Genomic DNA, 27566 nt, shown 5'->3' on the forward strand with positions numbered 1-27566 from the left:
GGAGGAGGAGGAGGAGATGATGGAGGAGGAGGAGGAGATCGAGGAGGAGATGGAGGAGGAGATGGAGGAGGAGGAGACGGAGGAGGAGGAGGAGATGGAGGAGGAGGAGGAGATGGAGGAGGAGGAGGAGGAGGAGGAGATGGAGGAGGAGGAGGAGATGGAGGAGGAGGAGGAGGAGGAGATGGAGGAGGAGGAGGAGATGGAGGAGGAGGAGATGGAGGAGGAGGAGGAAGAGGAGTAGGAGGAAGAGGAGAAGGAGGAAGAGGAGGAGGAGGAAGAGAAGGAGGAGGGGGAGAAGGAGATGGAGGAGGAGGAGGAGGAGATGGAGGAGGAGGAGGAGATGGAGGAGGAGGAGCAGATGGAGGAGGAGGAGGAGATGGAGGAGATGGAGGAGGAGATGGAGGAGGAGGAGAGATGGAGGAGGAGGAGGAGATGGAGGAGATGGAGGAGATGAAGGAGGAGATGGAGGAGGAGGAAGAGAAGGAGGAGGAGATGGAGGAGGAGGAGGAGATGGAGGAGGAGGAGAAAATGGAGGAGGAGGAGGAGGAGAAGATGGAGGAGGAGGAGGAGGAGGAGATGGAGGAGGAGGAGGAGGAGATGGAGGAGGAGGAGATGGAGGAGGAGGAGGAGGAGGAGATGGAGGAGGAGATGGAGAAGGAGGAGGAGATGGAGAAGGAGGAGGAGATGGAGGAGGAGGAGATGGAGGAGGAGGAGGAGATGGAGGAGGAGATGGAGGAGGAGGAGGAGATGGAGGAGGAGGAGATGGAGGAGGAGATGGAGGAGAAGAAGATGGAGGAGGAGGAGATGGAAGAGGAGGAGGAGATGGAGGAGGAGGAGATGGAGGAGGAGGAGGAGGAGGAGGAGGAGATGGAGGAGGAGGAGAAGGAGGAGGAGGAAGAGGAGGAGGAAGAGGAGAAGGAGGAAGAGGAGAAGGAGGAAGAGGAGAAGGAGGAGGGGGAGGAGGAGGAGATGGAGGAGGAGGAGATGGAGAAGGAGGAGAGGAGGAGGGAGATGGAGGAGGAGGAGGAGGAGGAGGAGGAGATGGGAGGAGGAGGAGGAGATGGAGGAGGAGGAGATGGAGGAGGAGGAGGAGATGGAGGAGGAGATGGAGGAGGAGGAGATGGAGGAGGAGGAGATAGAGAGGAGGAGAGGAGATGGAGGAGGAGGAGAGGAGATGGAGGAGGAGGAGGAGATGGAGGAGATGGAGGAGGAGGAGGAGATGGAGGAGGAGATGGGAGGAGGAGATGGAGGAGAGGAGGAGATGGAGGAGGATGGAGGAGGGAGGGGGGAGATGGAGGAGGAGGAGTTGGAGGAGGAGGAGATGGAGGAGGAGGAGGAGGAGGGGGGAGATGGAGGAGATGAGGAGGAGGAGGAGATGGAGGAGGAGGAGGAGATGGAGGAGGAGGAGGAGATGGAGGAGGAGGAGGAGATGAAGGAGGAGGAGAGGGAGGAGGAGGAGGAGATGAAGGAGGAGGAGATGGAGGAGGATGAGGAGATGGAGGAGGAGGAGATGGAGGAGGAGGAGATGGAGGAGGAGGAGATGGAGGAGAAGGAGATGGAGGAGATGGAGGAGGAGGAGGAGGAGATGGAGGAGGAGATGGAGGAGGAGGAGGAGGAGATGGAGGAGGAGGAGGAGATGGAGGAGGAGGAGGAGATGGAGGAGGAGGAGATGGAGGAGGAGGAGATGGAGGAGGAGGAGGAGGAGGAGGAGGATGATGATGATGATGATGATGATGATACATAATAATAATAATAATAGGTAATAATAAGTTCCCTTGAAGCATGAAAAACAAAGTCCACCCCTGACAGTGACATGATAACATCTGATAAGAGCTGACGTCTGATGACCATACACGACGTTGAGGGAGGGTGCAGCAGATAGGAAAAGATTAGAGGTGATATTTGATGAGCATCACCCTCACTTTGTTTTCGCTGGTACATAAACATGTCCGTCTGTCTATTTGTCTGTCTGTCAAGCTCCCTGTCTATCTGTCTAGCTCTCTCTCTCAGAGAGAGCCACAAGACTGCGTCATCACCTTTACTCATATCTTCAAGCAGAGTATAGCGCTTTGTCTGGATTTTTTGGGTTATCCTAGGTAATTTACACTATGTATACTTGTATTTATGTGTACCTGTGAGACAGATAGACAGACAGATAGAAAGAGATAGACAGATTGAGAGATACAGAGACAGATAGACAAAGACAGAGACAGAAGACAGAGATACAGAGATAAACAGACCCTAAACTTTGGATTAACATCACTTTCCTCTTAAAAGAGGAGTGTTAATATGACATTACATCAGTGAATTCTTGGTGTTTGCCGCACTGTTTGCTCTAACTGGCGCTCCTACAAGGCACTAAGTGGTCCCAGATTTTTTTAATACAGCGCACACTGAGTGTTAGGACCCATTCTATGCTGACAAGGCATCTCAGGCCAATCGTGCCAAATTTGAAGGCAGGAAAATTAAAAAATATACATGTATATACGTTTGGGGCACTACTCATAAGAACGTATATATACATTTGGACTGTTTAAGGGTTAAAAAAGTGGTTCCAAGAAACTTTGCTGTATTATCAATAGTAATCATAAAAATCTTTTTTTGTAATTATACAAAACTAACATTAGATCGTCCTTTGAGCATTCAGGACAGCCAAGTGCAGAGCTCCAGAGAAAATGAAAGTTGCAACCATCACAGGTACCATCTGGACACTGATGAGGTAGGGTCACTTTTCCTTCACCTGGCTCATCAGGGTTACAGCTCAATGTCACTGTTGTGCTCCTGCCCTTGGGACATGCACGAGTGGATCTGAAATAAGTAGGATATACAGTATGTGACTTTTATTTTTATCAACACATTATTTATTCATTACCTTTGTAACTTGTGAGTTCATTACCTTGTACCTAGTTCAGCCATCAAAACTTTGGGGCCCAGTCCCTGGACCCATTGTGTACCTCTATAATCTGTTAACACCTTTGTAACTTGTCATGATTGTGACTAGACCTACCTGGAGTTCATTACCTTTGTAAATTATGAATTCATTACCTCTGTAACTTGCTCAGCCATCAAAACTTTGAGGCCCAGTCCCTGGACCCATTATGTACCTCTGTAATCTTTTGACTACCGCCCACAGGATGGGTATGGGGTGCATAATAAACATATTAAACTAATTAAACTAAGAACACATTATTATTTTTTTTTTCAACAAGTCGGCCGTCTCCCACCGAGGCGGGGTGACCCAAAAAGAAAGAAAATCCCCAAAAAGAAAATACTTTCATCATCATTCAACACTTTCACCTCACTCACACATAATCACTGCTTTTGCAGAGGTGCTCAGAACACAACAGTTTAGAAGCATATACGTATAAAGATACACAACATATCCCTCCAAACTGCTAATATCCCGAACCCCTCCTTTAGAGTGCAGGCACTGTACCTCCCATTTCCAGGATACAAGTCCGGCTATATAAAAATAACCGGTTTCCCTGAATCTCTTCACTAAATATAACCCTGCTCACACTCCAACAGATCGACAGGTCCCAAATACCATTCGTCTCCATTCATTCCTATCGAACACGCTCATGCACGCCTGCTGGAAGTCCAAGCCCCTCGCCCACAAAACCTCCCTTACTCCTTCCTTCCAACCTTTTCAAGGACGACCCCTACCCCGCCTTCCTTCTCCTACAGATTTAAATGCTCCCCATGTCATTCTACTTTGATCCATTCTTTCTAAACGACCAAACCACCTCAACAACTGCTCTTCAGACCTTTGACTAATACTTTTAATAACTCCACACCTTCTCCTAATTTCCACACTCCGAATTTTCTGCATATATTTACACCACACACTGCCCTTAGACAGGACATCTCCACAGCCTCCAACTGCCTCCTTGCTGCTGCAGTCACAACCCAAGATTCACACCCATATAAGAGTGTTGGTACTACTATACTTTCATACATTCCCTTCTTTGCCTCCATAGATAACGTTTTTTGACTCCACATATACCTCAATGCACCACTCACCTTTTTCCCCTCATCAATTCTATGATTAACCTCATCCTTCATAAATCCATCCACCGACACGTCAACTCCCAAGTATCTGAAAACGTTCACTTCTTCCATACTCCTCCTCCCCAATTTGATATCCAATTTTTCTTTATCTAAATCATTTGACACCCTCATCACCTTACTCTTTTCTATGTTCACTTTCAACTTTCTACCTTTACACACACTCCCAAACTCATCCACTAACCATTTTGAATTTGATTCCCCATAATTTAATCCCACCCCTCTTCCGAACACCCTAGCATTTACTTCTTTTACAACCCCATCTATAAATATATTAAACCACCATGGTGACATTACATATCCCTGTCTAAGACCTACTTTTACCGGGAAGTAGTCTCCCTCTCTTCTACACACCCTAACCTGAGCCTCACTATCCTCATAAAAACTCTTTACAGCATTTAGTAACTTACCACCTATTCCATATACAGTGGACCCCCGGCTTACGATATTATTTCATTCCAGAAATATGTTCAGGTGTCATTACTGAACGAATTTGTTCCCATAAGGAATATTGTGAATTAGATTAGTCCATTTCAGACCCCCCAAACATACATGTACAAACACACTTACATAAATACACTTACATAATTGGTCACATTGGGAGCTGATAGTAAACCGGGGTCCACTGTACTTGCAACATCTGCCACATTGCTCCCTATCCACTCTATCATATGCCTTTTCTAAATCCATAAATGCAATAAAAACTTCCCTACCTTTATCTAAATACTGTTCACATATATGCTTCAATGTAAACACTTGATCTACACATCCCCTACCCTCTCTGAAACCTCCTTGCTCATCCGCAATCCTACATCCTGTCTTACCTCTAATTCTTTCAATAATAACCCTACCGTACACTTTTCCTGGTATACTCAGTAAACTTATTCCCCTATAATTTTTACAATCTCTTTTGTCCCCCTTCCCTTTATATAAAGGGACTATACATGCTCTCCTCTAATCCCTAGGTACCTTCCCCTCTTTCATACATTTATTAAACAAAAGTACCAACCACTCCAACACTATATCCCCACCTGCTTTTAACATTTCTGTCATGATCCCATGAGTTCCAGCTGCTTTACCCCCTTTCATTCTACATAATGCCTCACGTACCTCTCCCACACTTACATTCTGCTCTTCTTCACTCCTAAAAGATGGTATACCTCCCTGGCCAGTGAATGAAATTACCGCCTCCCTTTCTTCCTCAACATTTAAAAGTTCCTCAAAATATTCTCGCCATCTACCTAATACCTCCCTCTCCCCATCTACTAACTCCCCTACTCTGTTTTTAACTGACAAATCCATACGTTCCCTAGGCTTTCTTAACTTGTTTAACTCACTCCAAAATTTTTTCTTATTTTCATTAAAATTTCTTGACAGTGCCTCTCTCACTCTATCATCTGCTCTCCTTTTGCACTCTCTCACCACTCTCTTCACCTTTCTTTTACTCTCCATATACTCTGCTCTTCTTATAACACTTCTGCTTTGTAAAAACCTCTCATAAGCTAACTTTTTCTCTTTTATCACACCCTTTACTTCATCATTCTACCAATCACTCCTCTTTCCTCCTGCCCCCACCTTCCTATAACAACAAACTTCTGCCCCACATTCTAATACTGCATTTTTAAAATTCATCCAACCCTCTTCAACCCCCCCACTACTCATCTTTGCACTAGCCCACCTTTCTGCCAATAGTCGCTTATATCTCACCCGAACTTCCTCCTCCCTTAGTTCATACACTTTCACTTCCCTCCTACTTGTTGTTGCCACCTTCCTCTTGTCTCATCTACCTCTTGCTCTAACTGTAGCTACAACTAAATAATGATAGAATATATCAGTTTCCCCTCTATAAACATGTACATCCTGGAGCCTACCCATTAACCTTTTATCCACCAATACATAATCTAACAAATTACTTTCATTACATGCTACATCATACCTTGTATATTTATTTATCCTCTTTTTCATAAAATATGTATTACATATTACCAAATCTCTTTCTACACATAGCTCAATTAAAGGCTCCCCATTTACATTTACCCCTGGCACCCCAAATTTACCTACTACTCCCTCCATAACATTTTTACCCACTTTAGCATTGAAATCCCCAACCACAAGTACTCTCACACTTAGTTCAAAACTCCCCACGCATTCACTCAACATTTCCCATAATCTCTCTCTCTCCTCTACACTTCTCTCTTCTCCAGGTGCATATACGCTTACTATAACCCACTTTTCACATCCAACCTTTATTTTACTCCACATAATCCTTGAATTAATACATTTATAGTCCCTCTTTTCCTGCCATATCTTATCCTTCAACATTATTGCTACTCTTTCTTTAGCTCTAACTCTATTTGAAAACCCTGACCTAATCCCATTTATTCCTCTCCACTGAAACTCTCCCACCCCCTTCAGCTTTGTTTCACTTAAAGCCAGGACATCCAGCTTCTTCTCATTCATAACATCCACAATCATCTCTTTCTTATCATTTGCACAACATCCACGCACATTCAGACTTCCCACTTTGACAATTTTCTTCTTATTATTCTTTTTAGTAATCTTTACAGGAAAAGGGGTTACTAGCCCATTGTTCCCAGCATTTTAGTTGACTTTTACAACACGCATGGCTTACGGAGGAAAGATTCTTATTCCACTTTCCCATGGATATAAAAGGAAAAGTAATAAGACCAAGAACTATTAAGATAAAATCAAAATAAACTCAGATGAGTGTGTATAAATAAACGTGTACATGTATGTGTAGTGTGACCTAAGTGTAAGCAGAAGTAGCAAGACATACCTGTAATCTTGCATATTTATGAGACAGACAAAAGACACCAGCAATCCTACCATCATGTAAAACAATTACAGGCTTTCGTTTTACACTCACTTGGCAGGACAGTAGTACCTCCGTGGGTGGTTGCTGTCTACCAACCTACTACCTACCTATGCCCTGTTCCCCAACAGCACCAAGTTGGCTTGTTTTCAATCACCACACTGTGGCACCATAATACTTAATAATGTTTCAGTAAGTGCTTCAGGAACCAGTACATACATATCTTCAGCTGGTAACCATGATTTTAATTAATACAATCTCTACTGTGTCCAAAATATGGTCTTTGCATGCTAGAACCCACAAATATTTTTTAAATTCATTGTATAGTACAGTGGAACTTCTGGTCACAAATGCCTCTGAACACAAACAAATTGGTTCATGACCAAAAAAATTGCAAAATTTTTGTATCTGGTCACGAATACATAATCGGGTGTCAAACAAACACAGCTGAACCAATTTTCAGATTCCACACCCTTTTCCTTGCACGTCCTAATTTTCCCCACTTCTTGTTGTTTGTATACACCTAACAAAGACCTTCGCCTCATAGTCTGCCTTGGTCAAACATGCGTTCATTCGCTATGAACTTCTTGTGTTGTATTTCGTGTGTTCTTGAATTCATTTTGTTTTCTTGGTTGTTTATTGTATGTTTTTTCTCTGTTATTTAAGTTTTTTCTCTATTAAACTGTGCATTATTTTGTATAATTAAGAATTTTTCAAACAATGATTATTTGTTCTGTGCTTAAAATTCTTAAAAAGAAAAAAAAAAACTGTTTACAGCAAACGGTTTGTAGGGGTCTAGAACGAACTCGTGCAATGTCAGTTTTCTCTGCTGTTCAAGGTTTTCTGTGTTATTCAAGGTTTTTACACTGAGTTTACTATTACATTGTGCATTCTATAGTATAATTAACTATTTTTGTGCTTAAAAATGTTAAAAAAAAAATATTTACATATAGTTTGTAGGGGTCTGGAACGGATTAATTGTATTTACGTATAATTTCCATGGGGAAGTGGAACAGAATTCTTCCTCCGTAAGCCATGCGTGTTGTAAGAGGCGACTAAAATGCCGGGAGCAAGGGGATAGTAACCCCTTCTCCCATATAAATTACTAAATTTAAGAGAAACTTTCGTTTTTCTTTTTGGGCCACCCTGCCTTGGTGGGATATGGCCGGTGTGTTGAAAGAAAGAATAATCCAATGGGGAAATTTGGTTCGGGTCACAACCAGAGTTTTAGAATGAATTATGGTCATGACCAGAGGTTCCACTGTATAAAGGTCTATGGTGTTGCTAATATGCTTTATACACATAGCAAGCATAATCATGGTCAGGACGTTACCAGATATAAAGTGTTCTAACGTTTTGTGAATATTTTGTTTTACATGTAGAAAAAACTGGTATAAACATATAATAGTGAAAGACATATGAGTGGCTGACCCAATAAGAGATAAAACATTACAGTATTATCCTTTAGAAGCAGAATATATTTAATTCTCCCATTCTAAAGAGAATTACCTTAACTGTATATTTACTTTCAAATTTACCCTTCTTAAATAAGAAAAAGATATAGAGAATATTTAAAGAGTATGTGATATAAAGTACTGAGAGAAAATGTCATACCAATTTAATAATTGATAATCAGGAGGAATAATACTTCCCAGGGACTTGATACAATTTTAGCTACTGTAAATTAGAGAAGTGATCACCTCAGTTTTAGCAATGTTTGTACAGAAGCTTTACATGAGCAAGTTTGAATCCTACCATGAGCGTGTAGTGATACTGACTCAAACTTAGCTATTTAAATCTGAATCTGTGTTTGAAAATAAAGAACAAATTATATTTTAGTCATTATGAATTTCCCTTATGTAATTCATAAATTCAAAGAAGCAAAAGGAAAAGCTTGATAAAATTTAGTGTAAATGAAATATAACCTCTAGGATTTTCAAGGTAAACAATGAATGAGATTTTTTCACCCCTTTCTGGAAGACTGCTAAGACTATAAAGTACTGTACTGTTAATTTCACTGCTTAGGTTAAAAACTAATAAGATGTGTACTACTTACAAGGGTGTTGTATAGAAAAAGTGTAAGTCATGTTTTAATGAATTATTGGGTTGCTGGAATTCTTCTATAACAGTAATGTCCATGAGTGTAGTGTTTGTTGTAACACCAACTAGGTGGTCACCGAGGGTAACAGATTGTGTGGCTACTGCACCATTCCTTCCTGATCCAGTCATCCCTTCCATCCCTGGTACAATGGTAGATCGGCACACCCGAGATATAACCTGTAAAAATGCTTTCTACAGAACACATTTTATAAATCGACATTCACTTCATTAGTGCTGTATATATTTAGCAAAATTGCACAGTAGGACACCACAAATCCGAACTGCAAAACTCGAAGAATGATTTTCCAGACCTTCTGAATTGGGAAAAAATCATGAAAATCTTAATTCATTTTTTTTATTTCTTAAAAGTGTGCAAAGAAGTTATAGCAGTTATACATTCTAATTGATCCTAAATAATATTTTTAATCTGTCAAATTTTCTGGCCTGAAATCTAAAAACTAAAGTTAAATTTTCTAAACTTACCCTAGGATAACCCAAAAAAGCCACCTAGTATTATTCCACTGGGATATCCCCTACGATGTAACCTACATCTGGCTAACACATTAGTACCTATTTACTGTTAGGTGAGCATGAGCAGCCAGTTTAAGATGACTTGCCATGTATTTCAATCCACCCAAGAAATGAACCTGGGTCCTCTTGCTTGTGAGCTAAGTACTCTACCACAAAACTTTGCAAAAGATTTTTGAAACAATGGAATGTACTGCTTTGCCTATACAAAATATACATGGATACTGTGAATACAGTACAGCACTGTACTTTACATAATACTATAAATATTGAATAGGTAATAAAGAAAATTACTGCACTATCAGGATGTCTATACTCACAGTAGGGACTTCACCTTCCATGTTGTAAGAAACATTGTTAGCACAGGTGACACTGGTGTTCCCACAAAGTGAGATGTTAAACATGTGGAAGAACTTGGTGCCTGATGATGTAAAGAGTGTGCTACCCATCATGGCTCGTGCACTAAGAAAGGTGAAAATATAAGGGTAGATGGAAGAAAAATTATATGGATAATCTTGGATTTTTTTATGCTTTGTTTTTATTTTAATAATAAAATACATGCACTCTTTCAGCAAAAGAGGCCTCAGTATCAAATGTATCACACAACAGTATGAAAGCCTTTCTATAAACTCTTTTACACAACTACTGTACTGATAAATATTGTTTCAAGCAATAATATATCAAATCAAACAGTAACCATTCTTAAAGTCATTATTGGTACGTATCTTGGAAATGGTTACTATAATGTTTTATTATTGAATATAGCAGTAAATTTCAAACACTCTTCAGGGATGTCAGTAAAATCAGGTTATTATAATCTACTTTAATTAATTTGCATAAACTTGGTAAAATAAGCCTACCTCTTTCCTTTTTAAAACAGTCATGAATTGTTTTTAGGTGTATTACCTCAATAATGCAGAAGAAATTTTGTCTATGTTCATATTATGCTCTTTCACAGGTACAGTATATTCTAAATGATCTATTAGTAAGAAAGCAAATAAGCTAAAGAACATACTTGCTAATGTTTGTCAAGTCATAAGTTCTATTATCCACAGTTAGACGGCACTCAACGATACATGTGAGATGGTCTGGAGCAGTTAGTCCAGGGCCACAGGGAAGGCAGGACTGGCGACCATAAGGTAATGGGTCTGTCACTACAGTGTTGGAGGGGCATCGGGTGCATTCAGTTGTGTTATTCTCTATGTAGTGGCCTGCTGGGCAAGGAATACACCCTGCTGCTGCTGGAGCCTGAATGACATAAATATTCAACTCTCAGTGTTAAAAGAATTTTTATCAATCGACTGTTTCTAATAATGAATATTCTATGATTTATATGAAATACTCTACTACTGATAAGAGAGAATACAGTATATACTACATTTCAAATAAACCTTCTATGTTATAAAATCTGTTCAAACTCAGATCTAGATAAATAACCATAGTAAGTGTTTAATAAGAAAAGCTATTTTATACACACACAAATTTATTCATATAAGGATGCCTTGGTGAGAGACAGTCGAAGTGTTGAAAAAAAAATGTAATCTAAAGTACCAAATAGCTTACCTGTGGACATGGAAGACATGAAGAAGCACCACCATCAATGGTGTTTGTCACGTTAATATTATACACTTTTGCCATATCTGTTTCGAACATACGTAATGACCCAGATTTTAAGTAGCTCTTTTCCCATGATACCTGAGAAGCCATAAATGTAAAGGAAACTATATTTAATACATGTAGATTAAACTCCTATCTATAAACAGTACAGATTACATAACTGATGCAGTACAGCAAACTCTTGATAAAATACTTAAAATTATCGTATAGGCAAAATCCACTGGTTAAATTGTACTTTTAGTGCCTTTATTTTCAATATTTATTGCAGTATATCTGTAAACTGTGTGTACAGTACAATTTTACATACCGATAAATTAGACACATGTGCAACTCTTGGGTATCTTTATTGAGGAAACATACTTTTCCATACAAAGGAGAATCTTGAGGGAATTCTTCGCTTGCTTTACGACCTACTTCAACATTGAACAATATATTATTGCCAGTATAAGCTCTGCACGTATGCCGTATTCTATTCAAGATTGATGTGACCACATCGACAGTACTGATTACCTCATTTCCTCCTATTCAAGATATGGACTGATGAAGCCACTGTGTGGCGAAACGTAATAAAGATACCCAGCAGAGTCGGTTCTCTGACTTTCTACAAATTTTACATACCATATACAGCAGAGTACTTTAGCACTTTTTACTATTTTTTAATAGCATTCTGATATAACATTCACTCCCTATTAGTCCATTATATTGAGGGTTTTACTGCTGTCTTTATTACAAGAAACAAAGCAAATGTCTGGCCAGTACACTAATACATAATAATAATCCACTTAACAAAATAATACAAATTAAAATAATTAACTTCTCACCTTCTGAAATGACCAAGAGAAAGTGTACGAGTCATTGCGTGTTACTAGGTAAGTATAATATTGACGAGGTTGAGCTCCTGTCCACCGCTGTAGTACTGTCACACCTTTTTTGGCAGAGGCCTAGAGAAAGATATACAATTCAAATTGGGGTACATTTAGCCTTATTGAGTAAGAGAGAAAATTCTTTACAACTGTAATAGTTACATGTTATTTAACTTATCCACATATGACAAGAAATTCCTTTGATCTTTAATTGTTCATTCTGTACAAAAGTTAATCTACAGTAACATTCTTTACCTAATAAATACACTTTATTAAAATTATACATTTAAGTTTGTACTAAAAGGATGTATTTGGTGTAATAAAATAAATAGTAGTACAGTAGACCCCCGCATAACGCTATTAATCCGTTACTGAGAGCTCATTGTTATGCAAAATTATCGTTATGCGAATGAATTTTCCTCATAAGAAATAATGGAAATCAAATTAATCCGTGCAAGACACCCAAAAGTATGAAAAAAAAAATTTTACCACATGAAATATACATTTTCCTACACACAAAGAGAAGGATACATGCACAATAGTAAAGTAGTACATGCACAATATACATTGTGCATGTACTACTCTACTAAATGAAGAATAAATGACACTTACCTATTGAAGATGCAGCAATGACTGATGAGACACTGTGTCCTGGGAGTGCCTTTTCCTCCTGAGTACTGTAGGTCCTGTTTGGCATTTTCTTCCAGAACAGGCCTTATCACACTGTGTATGCTACTACGATTCTTAAATCTCTCAAACCAACCTTTGCTGGCTTTAAATTCACCAATATGAGCACTAGTTCCAGGCATTTTTCCCTGTTCACCTGGGTGTTAGTCGACTTGTGTGGGTTGCATCCTGGGAGACAAGATTAAGGACCCCAATGGAAATAAGTTAGACAGTCTTCGATGACACTGACTTTTTTGGGTTATCCTGGGTGGCTAACCCTCTGGGGTTAATTGTTTCTTGGTATTCTCAATAAGCCACACCAACAACGGTGCTACAGCAGCAGCAGCAGCAGCTGACAGTGCTACAGCAGCAGCTGACAGTGCTACAGCAGCAGCAGACGGTGCTACAGCAGCAGCAGACAGTACTACAGCAGCAGCAGCAGCTGACGGTGGTACAGCAGCAGCAGCAGCTGACGGTGCTACAGCAGCAGCTGACAGTGCTACAGCAGCAGCAGACGGTGCTACAGCAGCAGCAGACGGTACTACAGCAGCAGCAGCAGCTGATGGTGGTACAGCAGCAGCAGCAGCTGAGTGCTACAGCAGCAGCTGAGTGCTACAGCAGCAGCTGACAGTGCTACAGCAGCAGCAGCAGCAGCTGACAGTGCAGCAGCAGCAGCAGCAGCTGACAGTGCTACAGCAGCAGCTGACAGTGCTACAGCAGCAGCTGACAGTGCTACAGCAGCAGCAGACAGTACTACAGCAGCAGCAGCAGCTGACAGTGCTACAGCAGCAGCAGCAGCAGCAGCAGTTGACCATGGTACCACAGTATTTCGATAATATTTCTCACCCTTTTTACCACAGGGTTGGCACTAGCTTTCTTGGGGCCCATGGTCACTTATTTTGCAGATAAAATCACCAAAAACGCTGTAATAACACGAAATGTTCCGATTGTATGCTTGGATGTTACCGCGGAGGCTGGCTTGTAAACAATGCCACCGGCGGAACATGTGAGGCTGGCTCAGGCCTCACATAGACGCGTCTCGGACGAATAGCGTTGAGCGAGCTTTTTAGCGCTATGCGAGGCAAAATTTTAGTGATAAAATGTATCGCTATGCGGATTTAACGTTATGTGATGCCAACAATATGCGGGGGTCCACTGTATTTAATTATGAACACCATAATGGCTTGTACACCATTGGCTTACCTACTGTTTACAGCATCATATACATCGCAGAAATGGTTATAATCATAACCATAAATTTTGAAGGGGTGGACCAGTACGCTGGTGGGGGATCTCAGTCAGATGACCAAAAGCTCCAGCTGTGGGTCATCATATGACTAAGACCTGCATCAGGAAACACTTGACCTGTTTCCTGACAAACCTAATACCTACCAGATACGTTGTTGTGTAAACACCCCTTTCCCAACATCTTAACACTTTCTGCAGGTACTGGAGTTTTCTTACTCTCATTTTCCTCATTATATGGCTTCCAGTAGAACTGGGGTTTCTATATTATTTGCATAATAATTTTTTTCTGAGTGTGACCCACAACAGTTGGCTGTCACACAGCTAACTACTTTTACTGCTACATGGGCAGTGTAAATGGGTGTAAAAGAAAAATGTGTCCATACGTTTCATCAGCCTGGGGTTAAAACATGGAACCTTTTATTGAACCAAATGATCTAGTTAGCCAGAATTAAGTTATGAACTAAAAATACAGAAAAGATAAAAAAAAATACTTGCTTTGAAATAGTATAGTATTGGTATACAGTTGGAATGAACACCAAGAGGAAGAATTAAGTGCTACAACTTGGCAGTTAGATGTTTAGAATGAACAGTTATCTGGCAAATTTCATGACAATTAGAATGCATTATCAACTTTCCAAAAATTAATTAGTTAAGATTTGCTTCAACTTCATGCCCAGATGTCACTGCTGACACCTTTCTAAGAAACTAAATTTTTGTGTACCTTACAATGCTGTACGTACTTTGGAAGTGGAGACTAAAGAGATTTCTTAAGTAAATCAAATGTATATACTGTATTGCTTCAATACTATTTTATTATTATTATTTTTTTTATTGACACATCAGCTGTTTCCCACTGAGGCAGGGTGACCCAAGAAAGAAGAAACTCTCTCATCATTATTATTCACTCCATCACTGTCTTGTAAGAAGCTTGCCTACACTACAGTTAAAAAACTGCAACATATCAACACCCCTCCTTCAGAGCATAGGCAGTGTCCTTCCCACTACTGGCTAACTAGTTTCCCTGAATCCCTTCATAAACATTACTTTGCTTACACTCCAACAGCATGTCAAGTCATAAAAAAACTTGCCTCCACTCACTACTATTTAACATGCTCACACACTTGCTGGAAGTCCAAGCCCCTCACACACAAAAACTCCTTTACCCCCTCCCTCCAACCTTTCCTAGGATGACCACTACACACCCTTCCTTCCACAACAGATTTATATGTCCTCTGAGTCATTCTATTTTGTTCCATCCATTCTAAATGTCCAAACCACAACAACAACCCCTCCTCAGCTCTCTTGATAATACTTTTAGAAATCCTGCACCTCCTTCTAATCTCCACGCTACGGATTCTCTGCATAATATTTACACCGCACACTGCCCTTAGACACGACATCTCCACTGCCTCCAGCCTTCTCCTTGTTGCAACATTGAGTATCAATGCTTCATACCCAAATAAGCGAGTCTATACCACTCTACTCTCATACGTTTCTCTCTTTGATTCCATGGATAATGTTCTTTGTCTCCATAGACTCCTCAGTGCATCACTCACCTTTTTCTCCCTCAATTCTATGATTCACCTCATCTTTCACAGACCCATCTGCTGACAAGTCCACTCCCAAATATCTGAATACATTCACTTCCTCCACACTCCCTCCAATCGGATATCCAATCTTTCATTACCTAATTTTTTTTATTATTCTCATCACCTTGCTCTTTAATATGTTCATTTTTAATTTTCTTCTTTTACATATCCTTCCAAACTTGTCCACCAACTTCTGCAACTTCTCTTCAGAATCTCCCAAAAACATAGTGTCATCAGCAAAAAGTAACTGTGACAACTCTCACTCTTACAACCCCCATCTATAAATAAATTGAACAACCATGGTAACAACATGCATCCTTGATATTCCTATATGAACATACAAAAGCAAATATACACAAAAACATCCTCTGAACATATGCCGATTTATAAGACAAAAAAGTCACAAGATCTGATAGTTCAATAATTATATAGAGTTCCTTTGACATAATTTTGCTACACAGTTTGAGAACTTAAAGCTATACAGAAGGATTATATCTATAGTTATGAGGTACATACTTCCATAAAAACAAACTCGCAGTCAGAGGCACAAGAAAGTTCAAAAGTAAAGAATATGCGACCCACTTCCATTGGCTTCCCACTGACAAAGCCTTCACGTCCACGGAATCCTCCAACCTGCAACATAACAATGTGAGAATGAGTATTTAATTTGCTTAATGTAAGTATAAAAAATCTACTGAAAAACTTGTAGATAACAAGAGCATTGATAACTTTCAGAATTTCTTCCCTCCCCCTTAATTTGCTATATTTTCTTAAAACAGGTCCCAAGTTAGTAGATGTCCTATTCCTCAAAGCACACTTCAAACATTTGATAAGTGAGATCTATTCACAAAAAAAGCATGCAACCCATTGCAGTCAGAGCTGAAATTTTAAAGAATGAAATGATATTATCAACATTTAAAGGAAAGAAAATGTTGGATTCTTCATCCATGGATGCTGCTTGGGAGTTGTAGTCTCTGTGTTAGATATCAAATACTGATTCTGGCAGACTGTTGGCTCCTCAATAACACCAATTTTAAACAATGAGAAATAGTAAGAAACAAGACTTGTTGTCCTCACTTTTGATGCTTAGTACTATATGTGAGCTAGCCTCTAGCCTACACACCTCCCAGTTGTATGTAAAGGCAGGAATCTATATACAGAAATTCCATTTGAAGTTTTACTTTAAGTTTTACTTTAAGTCAGTGATAGCTAAGTTTTACTTTAAGGTTTACTTTAAGTTTTACTTTAAGTCAGTGATAGCTAAGGTGCCTCAGGAATTGGCCAGTCCCTGAAGGCAAATCCAGCACTGTTTTAGAGCTACAAAAGTCTAACCTGACTATCAGGTGTCATTATGGTTCATTAGAAACTCTTCCATAATTATTCAAGCACTTACAAAATCCTAAACTAGCATTCAATGTTAATCTAGTGCAGAGTCCTTTAAACCCCATCCCTTCTCCTAGTGATGTAACTGACAAGTGCATTGCCTTTGTCAGATTGTAGCATCATCAGTAAGGAGTTCAGTATTCAAACATTCTCATGTGTTTGGATGCTGAAACAACCAAGTTGGTCATCAATAGCATCGTCATCATTACCAAAGTTGAGGGGCTAGCTAGAAGTACAGTTTTTCCTTAGTTAATAATATATAACTGTATTGCTAAAATGGTCAAAGCAGCTTCAAGGTTTCTTTTTATTTTTTTCTACTAGAGGTGATTAGCTAAAGTGCTAACACTCATGTTTTATGGCCTTATGCCTCACTGAAAGGAGTGAGCAATTAATTCTTAGTTTACCTAGAGACTGCTCAGATCTTTATATTTCCCTAACTGTGATTAACTTTTATTTACCTAGAGAGAGATCATTCTTTATATCTTCCTTATTATTTACATAAGACAGGGTGCCCTGAAAATGCCCCAGAAAATATACTGAGGTTGTATTTGGGTGAGTGCATATGGAAGAAGCATTACAAGATCAGCAGAATGAACTCTAGACCCAGCATCCTCAGGAGTTAATGCAAGAGGAAGTACCATGTAGTGGATCTGTGATCCTGTGTTGTGCATTGTTAGTGTAGTGAAGAACTGTGCTGCACTGTACTAACAAGGGAGTTAGTAACAATGTGACCATTTGAGAGCAGCTGACAATTACAATAAATAATGTAAAACGAAAATTAGGCAAGCATAACTGGAAACAATGAATCTATGTTAATGAGTTTGTCTTTAAGTTTGTCTATTTATGTAAATATATCAGTCATTCACTTATTTAGTATACACACCCAATGCCACATACATAAAATTATCTTCTTTCAACAAACCAGCAGTATCCCACCGAGGCAGAGTGCCCCAAAAAGAACATCAAAATTCTCTCTTCATAAATTTAGTAATGTATACAGAAGGGGTTACTAGCCCCTTGCTCCCGGCATTTTAGTCGCCTCTTACGACACGTATGGCTTACAGAGGAAGAATTCTGATCCACTACTCCACGGAGATAAGAGGAAATAAACAAGAACAAGAACTAATAAGAAAATAGAAGAAAACCCAGAGGGATGTATATATATGCTGGTACATGCATGTGTAGTATTCAAATTCAAAGTTTATTCTCTATAAAGATTACAATGTTGAATTTACAGAATTTGGTAAGGCGACATTGACTTGAGTGGTTAAGGCAGTTGATCCCGCATTGCCAGTATAGGTGGAGTGTATGGATAAATATGGAGGGTATAGTGTGAGAAGGGCATTTTGGCGTGCACGAGTAGATCAGTGATCTGAGAGGATCCCAACTGTTGGATACTTTTTTGGTTAGTAAAAGCTGGATAAGGGTGCAACCAGGTTGCTGTCAAGGTATAGGTCATGGTAATTGTTCCACAGTGTCTGTGTGAATTAGAGTGTCATCTGATTGTTAACTAGTACTCTGCCTGCATCAAACATGAAGATATATTTGTCAGCACAGTCAGTATGTTTGTTTAATATTGTCATCTAAGTCGAGACTGATCACTCCTCAGCAATAATGGTGTTGAGGGTGCAATGATGAGGGGTGAGAGATGAGATGTCTAAGGTATTGTCAAAGAAAGAGAACAGGTTTTCTGTGTGTTGGATACGTCAAGATCAACATGAGCATGAGGAAGAGTAGTACACTTCTGAACTCCAGTATCATGGCCATGTTGTTGATGCTGCCCAATGGGCTACATACTGATAACCATTAGTAAGGTGCATCTGAAATTTATGTTACTCTTAACTGAATGTCAAGTTTGTATAGATGCCTGGTCATTTGGTCAAAGTTTTTCTAGGAAGCACAAAAAATTCATGATATTCTCATCTGAACTGTAAAGTATAGATCAGGTAATTTTTATGATTGCATCATTAGTACTTTTGCTTCCAACCCAAATTGGCAGGGGTTGAGTATGCCTTAGAAAGGTTATAACAACATAGTCCTGTGCAATGAAAGCTAAAAGATTTTGGACAAACAAAGCCTGACATTACCTATAGCTGTTTGCCTAGGTCACTCTCACCTTATGTACTTAGTGAACCCTGCATCCTATAGTTTCAGGTACAGCTTGCCCCTTATGATCATGCCAAAAGGTAACAGAAACAGCACGCAAGACAGCACTTCGCCGCTATATTGAGTAACAGTGTACATTCACTTTTCAGACAGATCTCTCGATGTTTCATGAAAGACTATAATCTTAAGATCATGGCCTGAAGAAAGTAAAGCATAGAAGGACTGTGTGGTACTCCATTTCCAGTCTCTGCATGGTGATTGTAAAGTATGTATTTTGGCTTTCTAGCTTAGATTAGATTCTAAGGCAATGGTAAAGCTACAAAGTCAGGGTTTATCTGGTTAGCCAAAGTCAGTGGGATGCAAAGTGGTGTTTCAAATAGGGCTAGTTGGTGACACATTCTAGTTTTTTTCTGCCTAGGACCTTAGAATCTGAGAGAGTGTTTTCCATTTTATATCTCCTCTAGTGTCTGAAATCTACTGGAGTAGTATAGTTGTCATGTTTTCTATTACTTTGGTGAAAGAACTGGATGTAACAGCGTGTGTTTACAAATATCTTCTTGTGTATTAAGCCCTGTCTAGAGGTTTAGTTCATATTGGTAGTTTCTGTCAAATGGATTTCTGAATGTGCTACAGCCATGGGGCAAATCAAGTCGCTTGTTTGTGATCTGTCTGTATTTTTATAGGACAATGTTTGCAGAGTCTAAGTAATTTGTTAAGAAAAAATGGTCTGTGTCCATCAACAGACTATTTGGCCTTGGAGAATCCTGTAGCTAGCTAACAATCTCTATAGGTCACTTGTGAACTTCCTTATTGAGGCTCTCACTATGGAAGTTCTTAAAACAGATTTTATATTCAAGTGGTGTAGTTTGTTAATGTTTGTGGGGAGTGGTGGGTAGTGGTCTGTAGTGCTATCTTGATTATCCCTTGATTTATGGGGCTTATAGTCATTCATATGTGGTCTATTATGGTTGCACTTGTCTCAGGAGCCTGAAGAAGGTTTAGCTTATTTATTTATTTATTTATTTATTTAGAAACTCTATACATGCTACAGAGTGCACAAAAATACAGATAAGAGTGAAGAAAACAAAGCTACTTGAGTCAGTGCATAGCATTACGGCATTGGCTTAAAATTAATTAAGATTAACTAAGCAATGATGAAATCTTAGTGATAAACTTTAATGTAAACAGATACTATAAAGCACAAAGTGAGTATTATAAAGACAGGCCAGTATGGTTGTATGCATTGTTATGTTCAAAGTAGAATGAGTATTCTGTTAGTGTGTGTATTTGAAAATACAAAGTTACTGGGTTTAGGTTTAATATTTATGTGATATAATTGTGAGAAATATTTCTAGATATACAATTTATAAGGTCTAGTTATCACATTTATTTGGTTTTGGGGGGGGCAAGTGATCTCCTTTGAGAACAGACTGAATTTATAAACAGTAGTGTTTCCTTTATATTTACAGGCCAGCCGAATCGTGATTTAGGCCTTTGCATTGAGTTTTATTAGTGAGTATGGACACGAACATCAAAGATGATCTAGCTCTGAAGTTATGGTCATGTGTTCTGTTGAGGCTGGCAAACAGATGTCGAGGAGGGTTAATATCAGAGCGCGCGTTCATATGTAAGAGTGCAATAAGTATGGATGTTTGTATGGTGGAGAGGTTTAGTGTATTAGTCGGACAGTGGAGGTGCTGTCAGTAGGGAGAATTGTTATCATTCAACTGCAGCCTTTGCTGGGCAGCAACGAGGTCTGAGAAGTGGTCATTGGTTGCTGAGCCTCATGCACAAATTCCAGATGAGAAAATAAGAGAGTGATATAGGGCCAGGAGGGGGCTGATCGTGGAATATAGCACCATCTGATAGTATGCCTACAGTCTTGAAATTTTCTAGAAATTTGTTGTATATGTATGAATTGAGCCCATTATCTGTGGATCTCCTAAGAACTTCTCTACATTTTAGGACAGGTGATCCCATGCTTATCAATATACAGGACATTCAGGTATCTTGTTACCAAACTGAATGAAGTATAGTTTTGTCAATGTTTAGGAAAAGCTATAGTCTCTCATCCAGTAGATATTTTCTGTAATTCAGTATTTACAGTAAGTATATGACTGGCTCTGTGGGAGAATGGCGGCTGGAATGAACTAAAGTACAACTAGGTATAAACTAGTAATATAAAAATACAAATTTAAAATAGAACAAGACTCTCACTTGTAATTGCACTAAGGTCTAATATAATGACTTTTGTGGAGTCTATGTTTTGAGCTAGAATGAGCTATAGTACAACTAGATTTAATCTAATAATATAAAAATACAAATTAAAAATAGCACCAGTCTCTCACTAGTAATTGCAATTTGGTCTAATATAATGAATTTGGTATTGACTAAAGTACAACTGAGTTTAATCTAATAATATAAAAAAGGCACAAGACTCTCAATTGTAATTGCACTAAGGTGTTACATAAGTTGTTTACAAGAATTAGAGTATAACTAGATTTAAATTGACAAGATAAAATATACAAGTTAAGGTAGCAAAAGAATAAAAAAAAAGTAGAAAAAAAAAGATATATGAGGTAGTTGGTACTAGTTAGCAAAAGATAGTTAAGGGCCTTGAACAATACTATAGTTGAAATATACACTAATTGCACACACAATATAGTCACTAAGATATGAAAACAATCTTAGAGTAGGAATTATAATATAAACTTATAATATAAAAATACAAATTGAAATGGTACTTGCAATTGCACTAGAGTCTGGTATAGGTTGTTGACAAGATCAAGAGTGTAACTAGATTTAAATTGACAAAATAAAATTCACAGTTAAAGTACCAAAAGAATAATAGTAAAAAATAACAATGGTAATGTCTTGGTTATAATATGATAGTAAGATGGTAGACAGGTACACAGGTACAAAGAATAATATAAAAGTTGGAGTTGAATATACAAACTTGAAAATTTGGCAACAAAATGTTATGGGAAGTATAAAATAATGTTTAATGTACAAAAGTAAAATTGACTGGTAGTAAATATGGTGTTTAATAAAATTTTAGTAAGTAATAATGATTACAAAAAAGTGAAAAAGTAATGTTTATTTCATTCAATATTGCACTGGTAGTTATACTAGAGGTTATATGGCAGTACAAGGTAATTAAGAATACTCTAAGATAGTAAATGTGGTATTAAAACAGGTAAAGGTAATTAGACAAGTAATGGTTATTAAATGTCAAAAATGTTAAGAGTAAATTGAAATTATAGTAAAAATGATAATTATTAATTTTAGTAAGTAATATCAATTGATAGTATTTAAAAAAATATGAGGTAGTAATATGGACAGAGAAAGTATCAATTCAGCTAATGTTTAAGCAAACAATAGTAAATAAGAAAATTACATAAGGTGACTTATGCTTACTAGTAAAATCACAAAATGAGGTAGTTGATTATTTAATTACTAAGAGATTGTACAATGAAATTTGAACAATAATGGAGCAAAACATACACTACACTACGTAGGCTTTTAAGTTGGACATTGTTTAGTTATTCTCTGTAAGATTAGTATCCCTGAGAAATCGTGATAGATCATTCTCGTTCGTGATTGTGTACAGTTGACCTACATTTGTTTTCCTAACAAAAATTTTCCCATCCCGTGTGAAGCATTGGTATATTGTGTCATTATTCTCCCGCTTAAGTTTTCTGACTCTATACAGGAGGTTCTGATGTTTTTTGGTAAGACACTCGTTTATGTATACCTCTTTCTTTGCTTTAATAGATGCAATAATTAAGTCATGTGAGTGGAATCTAAGCATAACACTTTTTCTACCATGGGATCCTAGTAACCTGGCTTCTTTTATTTCAGACTCTGGTACAATAACACTTGTTTGGTCCTTTATGATCTGCAGAGTAATTTCTTTACTGTTTGTTTGGTTCATATCACTGGGAAAAAGTGGACTGTTAACTATTACTGCGTCCGATAGTTTATCTTGTTCAGTTTTATCTTCTTGGAGAGCAAAGTAGTCACTGAACTGGTTATCTAAGTTGTTCTTCCATTCTTTTACTGCTTCTTCAACATTTGTATTAAGAGATATTATTTGTTGGGTATGGCTATCTATGACTGTTTGGATGGTTTTGTCACAGTTAGTCATTCCTGGTGTTGTTAACTTTTGTTCAAGACTGAGGATTTTGTTCTCGAGTTGTCATCCTGGTGTCTTGTTTTGTTAGCGTCTCTCGAAGATTCATATTTTCAATAACTAAGTTGGAGATGCATGTCTTTAGGGTATCTGGATCGTTGGTCATACCTGAGAGACTACTTGGTAGGTTGAATCCGGGGAAGAGAGGGGAGGATGGGCTGGTGGCAGCCATGTTTGTTGTTATTGTTGTGGTGTCGCCTTGAGCGGTGGTGAGAGGGGTGGTTGCTGGGCCGGCGTCCTCCTGGCTACACTTGTTGAATAGTTGATTTTTCGGTGTTTTCTTGCTGGCCTTGGTGCTGTTTCCTCTTAGATTGTAAGTAGCAGTAGCTACTTGGATGTTTATGAGACAGAAAAAAAGACACCAGCAATCCTACCATCATGTAAAACAATTACAGGTTTCCGTTTTACACTCACTTGGAAGGATGGTAGTACCCTCTTGGGCAATTGCTGTCTACCAACCTGCTACCTAGGGCATAAAATTATGTTATCTGAATTATCTTCATTATGAGCCTACTAACTTTCTAGTAACAATTTTATTGACAAGTTTCACATATTTAATCATTTTGTATACAACCTTGAGGCTAAGAACAAGATAGGCATCATCTGCATGGCCCCGACCAGAATGAATGTGATCTCCTCCAACCTGCCAGCCCTCTGATGTACTACACCCCACATCTGAAGTTAGGAAAAAAATTTGATTAGTCCTGCTCTAAAATGAAGAAGGAATATACATGAAAGATATTATACTTATTTTCAACAGTAGACACCATAAAATATGAACTGCCAAGTGCACAGGGTAAATTCTTTGTTTTGTAGTCTCCAAATGTGTGTGTGCAGTACTTGGATTCAAGTAATGATCAAGTGAATACACACAAACCAATTTATAAACATGATTAAGGTTTAAAAATCCTACCATCAGCAGACATACAGATGGCAGCCATTGTAGGTGGCATGGCTGTCCACCATTGGTATTGGTAGCCATAGTTGGGAGCTGTACTTGGAGGGCAGGGCTTGCATGGGGAAACACCATCACTATGTTCGTCTCTTGGACAAAATACACAACCTGAAAAAAAAGGAGGGCAGTTAATGGCTGATATTTAATGTCACACCTAACTATATCAAATCAAATTAAGTTTATTATCTATAAAGATTACAATGTGAGGTTTACATATTATAGGATATTGTGTGGTTTATACATTATATAAAACTAATTACAGAGAGGGCCACTATCACACCTTGCATGACTAGGCATTTTGGGCAGACTAAGATTAATTCAAAACTCTATATTGGTACAGATTAAGGAGCATATTGGTATTAAGGCTAAGTAACTGCATTACAGTTTGTAAATTTTGCAATATGAATGGTTTTGTTTTGGTACAATGCATAATTTCTATTGAAGCTCCTATACTGGAGTATCACAGGCAAACTTATGACTAGTTAAGATTCGTTAGGTAGTAGTTGTATAATGTATTTCTATGTTTACAGTCAATTGGGTGAGGGGTAGGTGCAAATTGTGGGGAATCACAGATATTGAGGGGAGGTCTAGGTTGTTTTTTATGTGTGTATGATACAAGAAAATAGGTGGTTTTCATGTAGTTAGCTGATGGTGGGGTGTGTCAGGGAGATAAGATGTTTTCTAACAGTAGTTTTGAAGGTGATGAATGCGTCTGCAGTTCTAGAATTTTCAGGCAGGGTGTTCCAGATTTTAGGCCTTTTTATGTACACTGAATTTTTGTATAGGTTTAGCTGGACACGGGAAATGTCATAGAGATGTTTGTGTCTAGTGTTATGCCTGTGGGTTCTATCACAGCTATCAAGAGTGTTTTAGGTCAGGGTTAATGGAATTTAAGGTTCTGCAAATTAGGTTGCATAGTAGTAAGTGTGGCTGTTCTGAACAGTGAGTAAATTTAGATCTATGAAGAGTGGGATTGGATTGCGTGATTATTCTTACTGCGGCTTTTTGCTGGGTTATTATTCGCTTTAGGTGTGTTGCTGCAGTTGATCCCCAAGCACAAATAGCGTAGGTGAGGTAGGGATAAATGAGTGAATGGTATACTGCGAGAAGGGGAGATTGTGGCACATAGTAACGTATCTTGGAGAGGATCCCAACCATTTTGGATACTTTTTTTGTTATGTGTTGGATATGGGTGGTGAAATTCAGGTTGCTGTCGAGGTGCAGGCCTCGGAATTTGTCATGTGGGTTTTCGATGTGTGGATGGGGTAAGAATACTCACGTAGGCTGGTAGTACGTATAATATAACAGAAAGTGTGGGGAAGCACCAACAGCCGACCTGCCTCTCTCTGCTCCCTATCTTGACTGACCCATGAGTGCCTAAGGGTGAGGGTGGTTGAAATCCTGCTATGGACAGCAGCAATATGAATACAGTCAATGATTCACACAGACGGTTGGTAGTGAGTCATCTACTGGTACACTGGTTACTGGTAACTGGTTACTAGGAACTGGTACTACTACTGAGATTTATGGATAAAAATCACCCTAACACAGCTATAGCAATATCCTCAACATCGCATACTAATTTCATATGATCTAAATGCGATTCTTTGTACTTACCAGTACTAATTTCTCTAACCTTATACTTATTACCAGAGATATGTTCTACTACTCGATAAGGTCCGACAAACTTTTGATCGAGCTTAGGCATTTCGGATGTTTTGTTGAAATTTGTCAGCATTACTCTTGAACCTACTTTGACTTTTGATGGCTTAGCACGGCTATTAGTTACTCTAGTAAATTCTGCTGTTGATTTATGAAGTGTTTCACGGATTCTTCTAAAAACACTCTGAGCCATGCTGGTACGAGTTGCTACGAAATCATCAGGGTTGTAATTAGGTTTCGGAGTGGAATATAACAACTCATAGGGTAAACGCTTGTCTACACCATACAATGCATAATGTGGAGTATCACCTATGGAAGCATTGTAAGCAGAATTTATAGCACATTGAACATCTGGTATGACTTCATCCCAAGTTTCACTATTGGGGTTGATAGTGGCTCTCAGGACATCAAGTACTTTTTTATTGGTTCTTTCGGCTAACCCATTGCTAGCAGGATGATGAGGAACAATGGTGGATTTAGAGATCTTGTATAAAGTACACAAATTTTCAAGAATCTCATTACAGAATTCACCTCCATTATCTGTTACTAAGGATTTAGGGGTGGTATGCCTGCAGATAATGCGTTCTTTAAACGCTTTAGCTACTGTCTCTGCAGTCTTATCTGCAATAGGAACTAACTCACAATATCTGGTGAAATGGTCTACCATAACACACAGATGTTTGTTGCCTTGGAGGGAACATTTAAAATTGGTTAACAAGTCAAGGGCAACTCTTTCCCACGGTTCGCTAGTGGTTGGGTACACTTGGATTGGGTTAGGACCATTGACATTTCCTTTATGTTGCATACAGACACTACATTTCTTAACATACTCGGAAATGTCAGTTGCCATACATGGCCAAAAGTATTTCATTCTGGCTTGTTTCACAGAACGATCCATACCAGGGTGTGCAACACTTGGTGCATCATGAACTAGCTGTAGAGCTACGTTCACTAGTGACTGTGGAATTACTAACTGGTAAACTCTTCTGCTTGGAGTACCCAACTCGGCTGTTCGATACAGTAATTCTTGGCTCATTACAAAGTCACTAATGGGTGCTGGTGGCTTCACAGTAAGAATAAGATCTTCCTGGAGCAGGAATCGAATTACACCAGACCACATGGGATCTGTTCTTTGGGCAGTTTTGACATCCTCGACAGTAAATGGAGGATCTGCAGTAACTACACTAACGTGTCGCAATAAAGCATCTGCGACTACATTCGACTTGCCAGGTAAATGTTCAAAAGTGGGATTGAACTCTTGGATAGTCAAGGTCCATCTGGCTAACCTTCCAGTAGGCTGTTTGTTCTGGAATAAAGGTATCAGTGGCGCATGGTCTGTCAAGACATGAACAGGGTACTGGTAAATAATGTCTCGAAAGTGCTTTAAAGACCATACTATTGCTAAAGCTTCTTGCTCCGTTACTGTATACGTAATTACATTCAGCCTTCGTAAGGACTCGGCTAGCAAATGCAACTGCGTTGTACTTGCTATCAGTCTTCTGAGCTAGTACGGCACCTATGCCAATTGAACTAGCATCAGTTGTCAGATAGAAGGGCTTAGAAAAATCTGGAAATTTCAAAATTGGAGCAGATGTTAGCTTTTCTTTTAGTGTCTGGAATGCTCTTTCTTGACGGAAGGTCCAAGCGAAAGGAGCATCTTTCTTAAGTAATTCAGTTAGTGGAGCAGCTATGGAAGAAAAATTGGCAATGAAAGATCTATGAAAACCTGCTAAGCCCACAAAGGATCTTACGGCAT

At 38.9% G+C, this 27566-nt stretch overlaps 1 protein-coding gene across 1 annotated transcript in view; it reads right to left on the bottom strand.

Annotated features, from left to right (window-relative positions):
- The window catches only part of LOC128685735 (endosome/lysosome-associated apoptosis and autophagy regulator family member 2-like), a 179942-nt gene that overhangs the window by 39322 nt on the left and 113054 nt on the right, over window positions 1-27566 (bottom strand). Inside the window, exons 7-16 of the mRNA XM_070086008.1 lie at window positions 24107-24256; window positions 23768-23868; window positions 22621-23199; window positions 16029-16145; window positions 11968-12087; window positions 11093-11224; window positions 10545-10777; window positions 9850-9991; window positions 8958-9178; window positions 2623-2808 (exon numbers count right to left, since the gene is read on the bottom strand). Of these exons, the coding sequence (XP_069942109.1) occupies window positions 2623-2808; window positions 8958-9178; window positions 9850-9991; window positions 10545-10777; window positions 11093-11224; window positions 11968-12087; window positions 16029-16145; window positions 22621-23199; window positions 23768-23868; window positions 24107-24256 (1981 nt within the window). The remainder of the gene's footprint in view (window positions 1-2622; window positions 2809-8957; window positions 9179-9849; window positions 9992-10544; window positions 10778-11092; window positions 11225-11967; window positions 12088-16028; window positions 16146-22620; window positions 23200-23767; window positions 23869-24106; window positions 24257-27566) is intronic.

The sequence above is a fragment of the Cherax quadricarinatus genome, chromosome 1 (genome assembly GCF_038502225.1).
Source record: "Cherax quadricarinatus isolate ZL_2023a chromosome 1, ASM3850222v1, whole genome shotgun sequence".
NCBI lineage: Eukaryota > Metazoa > Arthropoda > Malacostraca > Decapoda > Parastacidae > Cherax > Cherax quadricarinatus.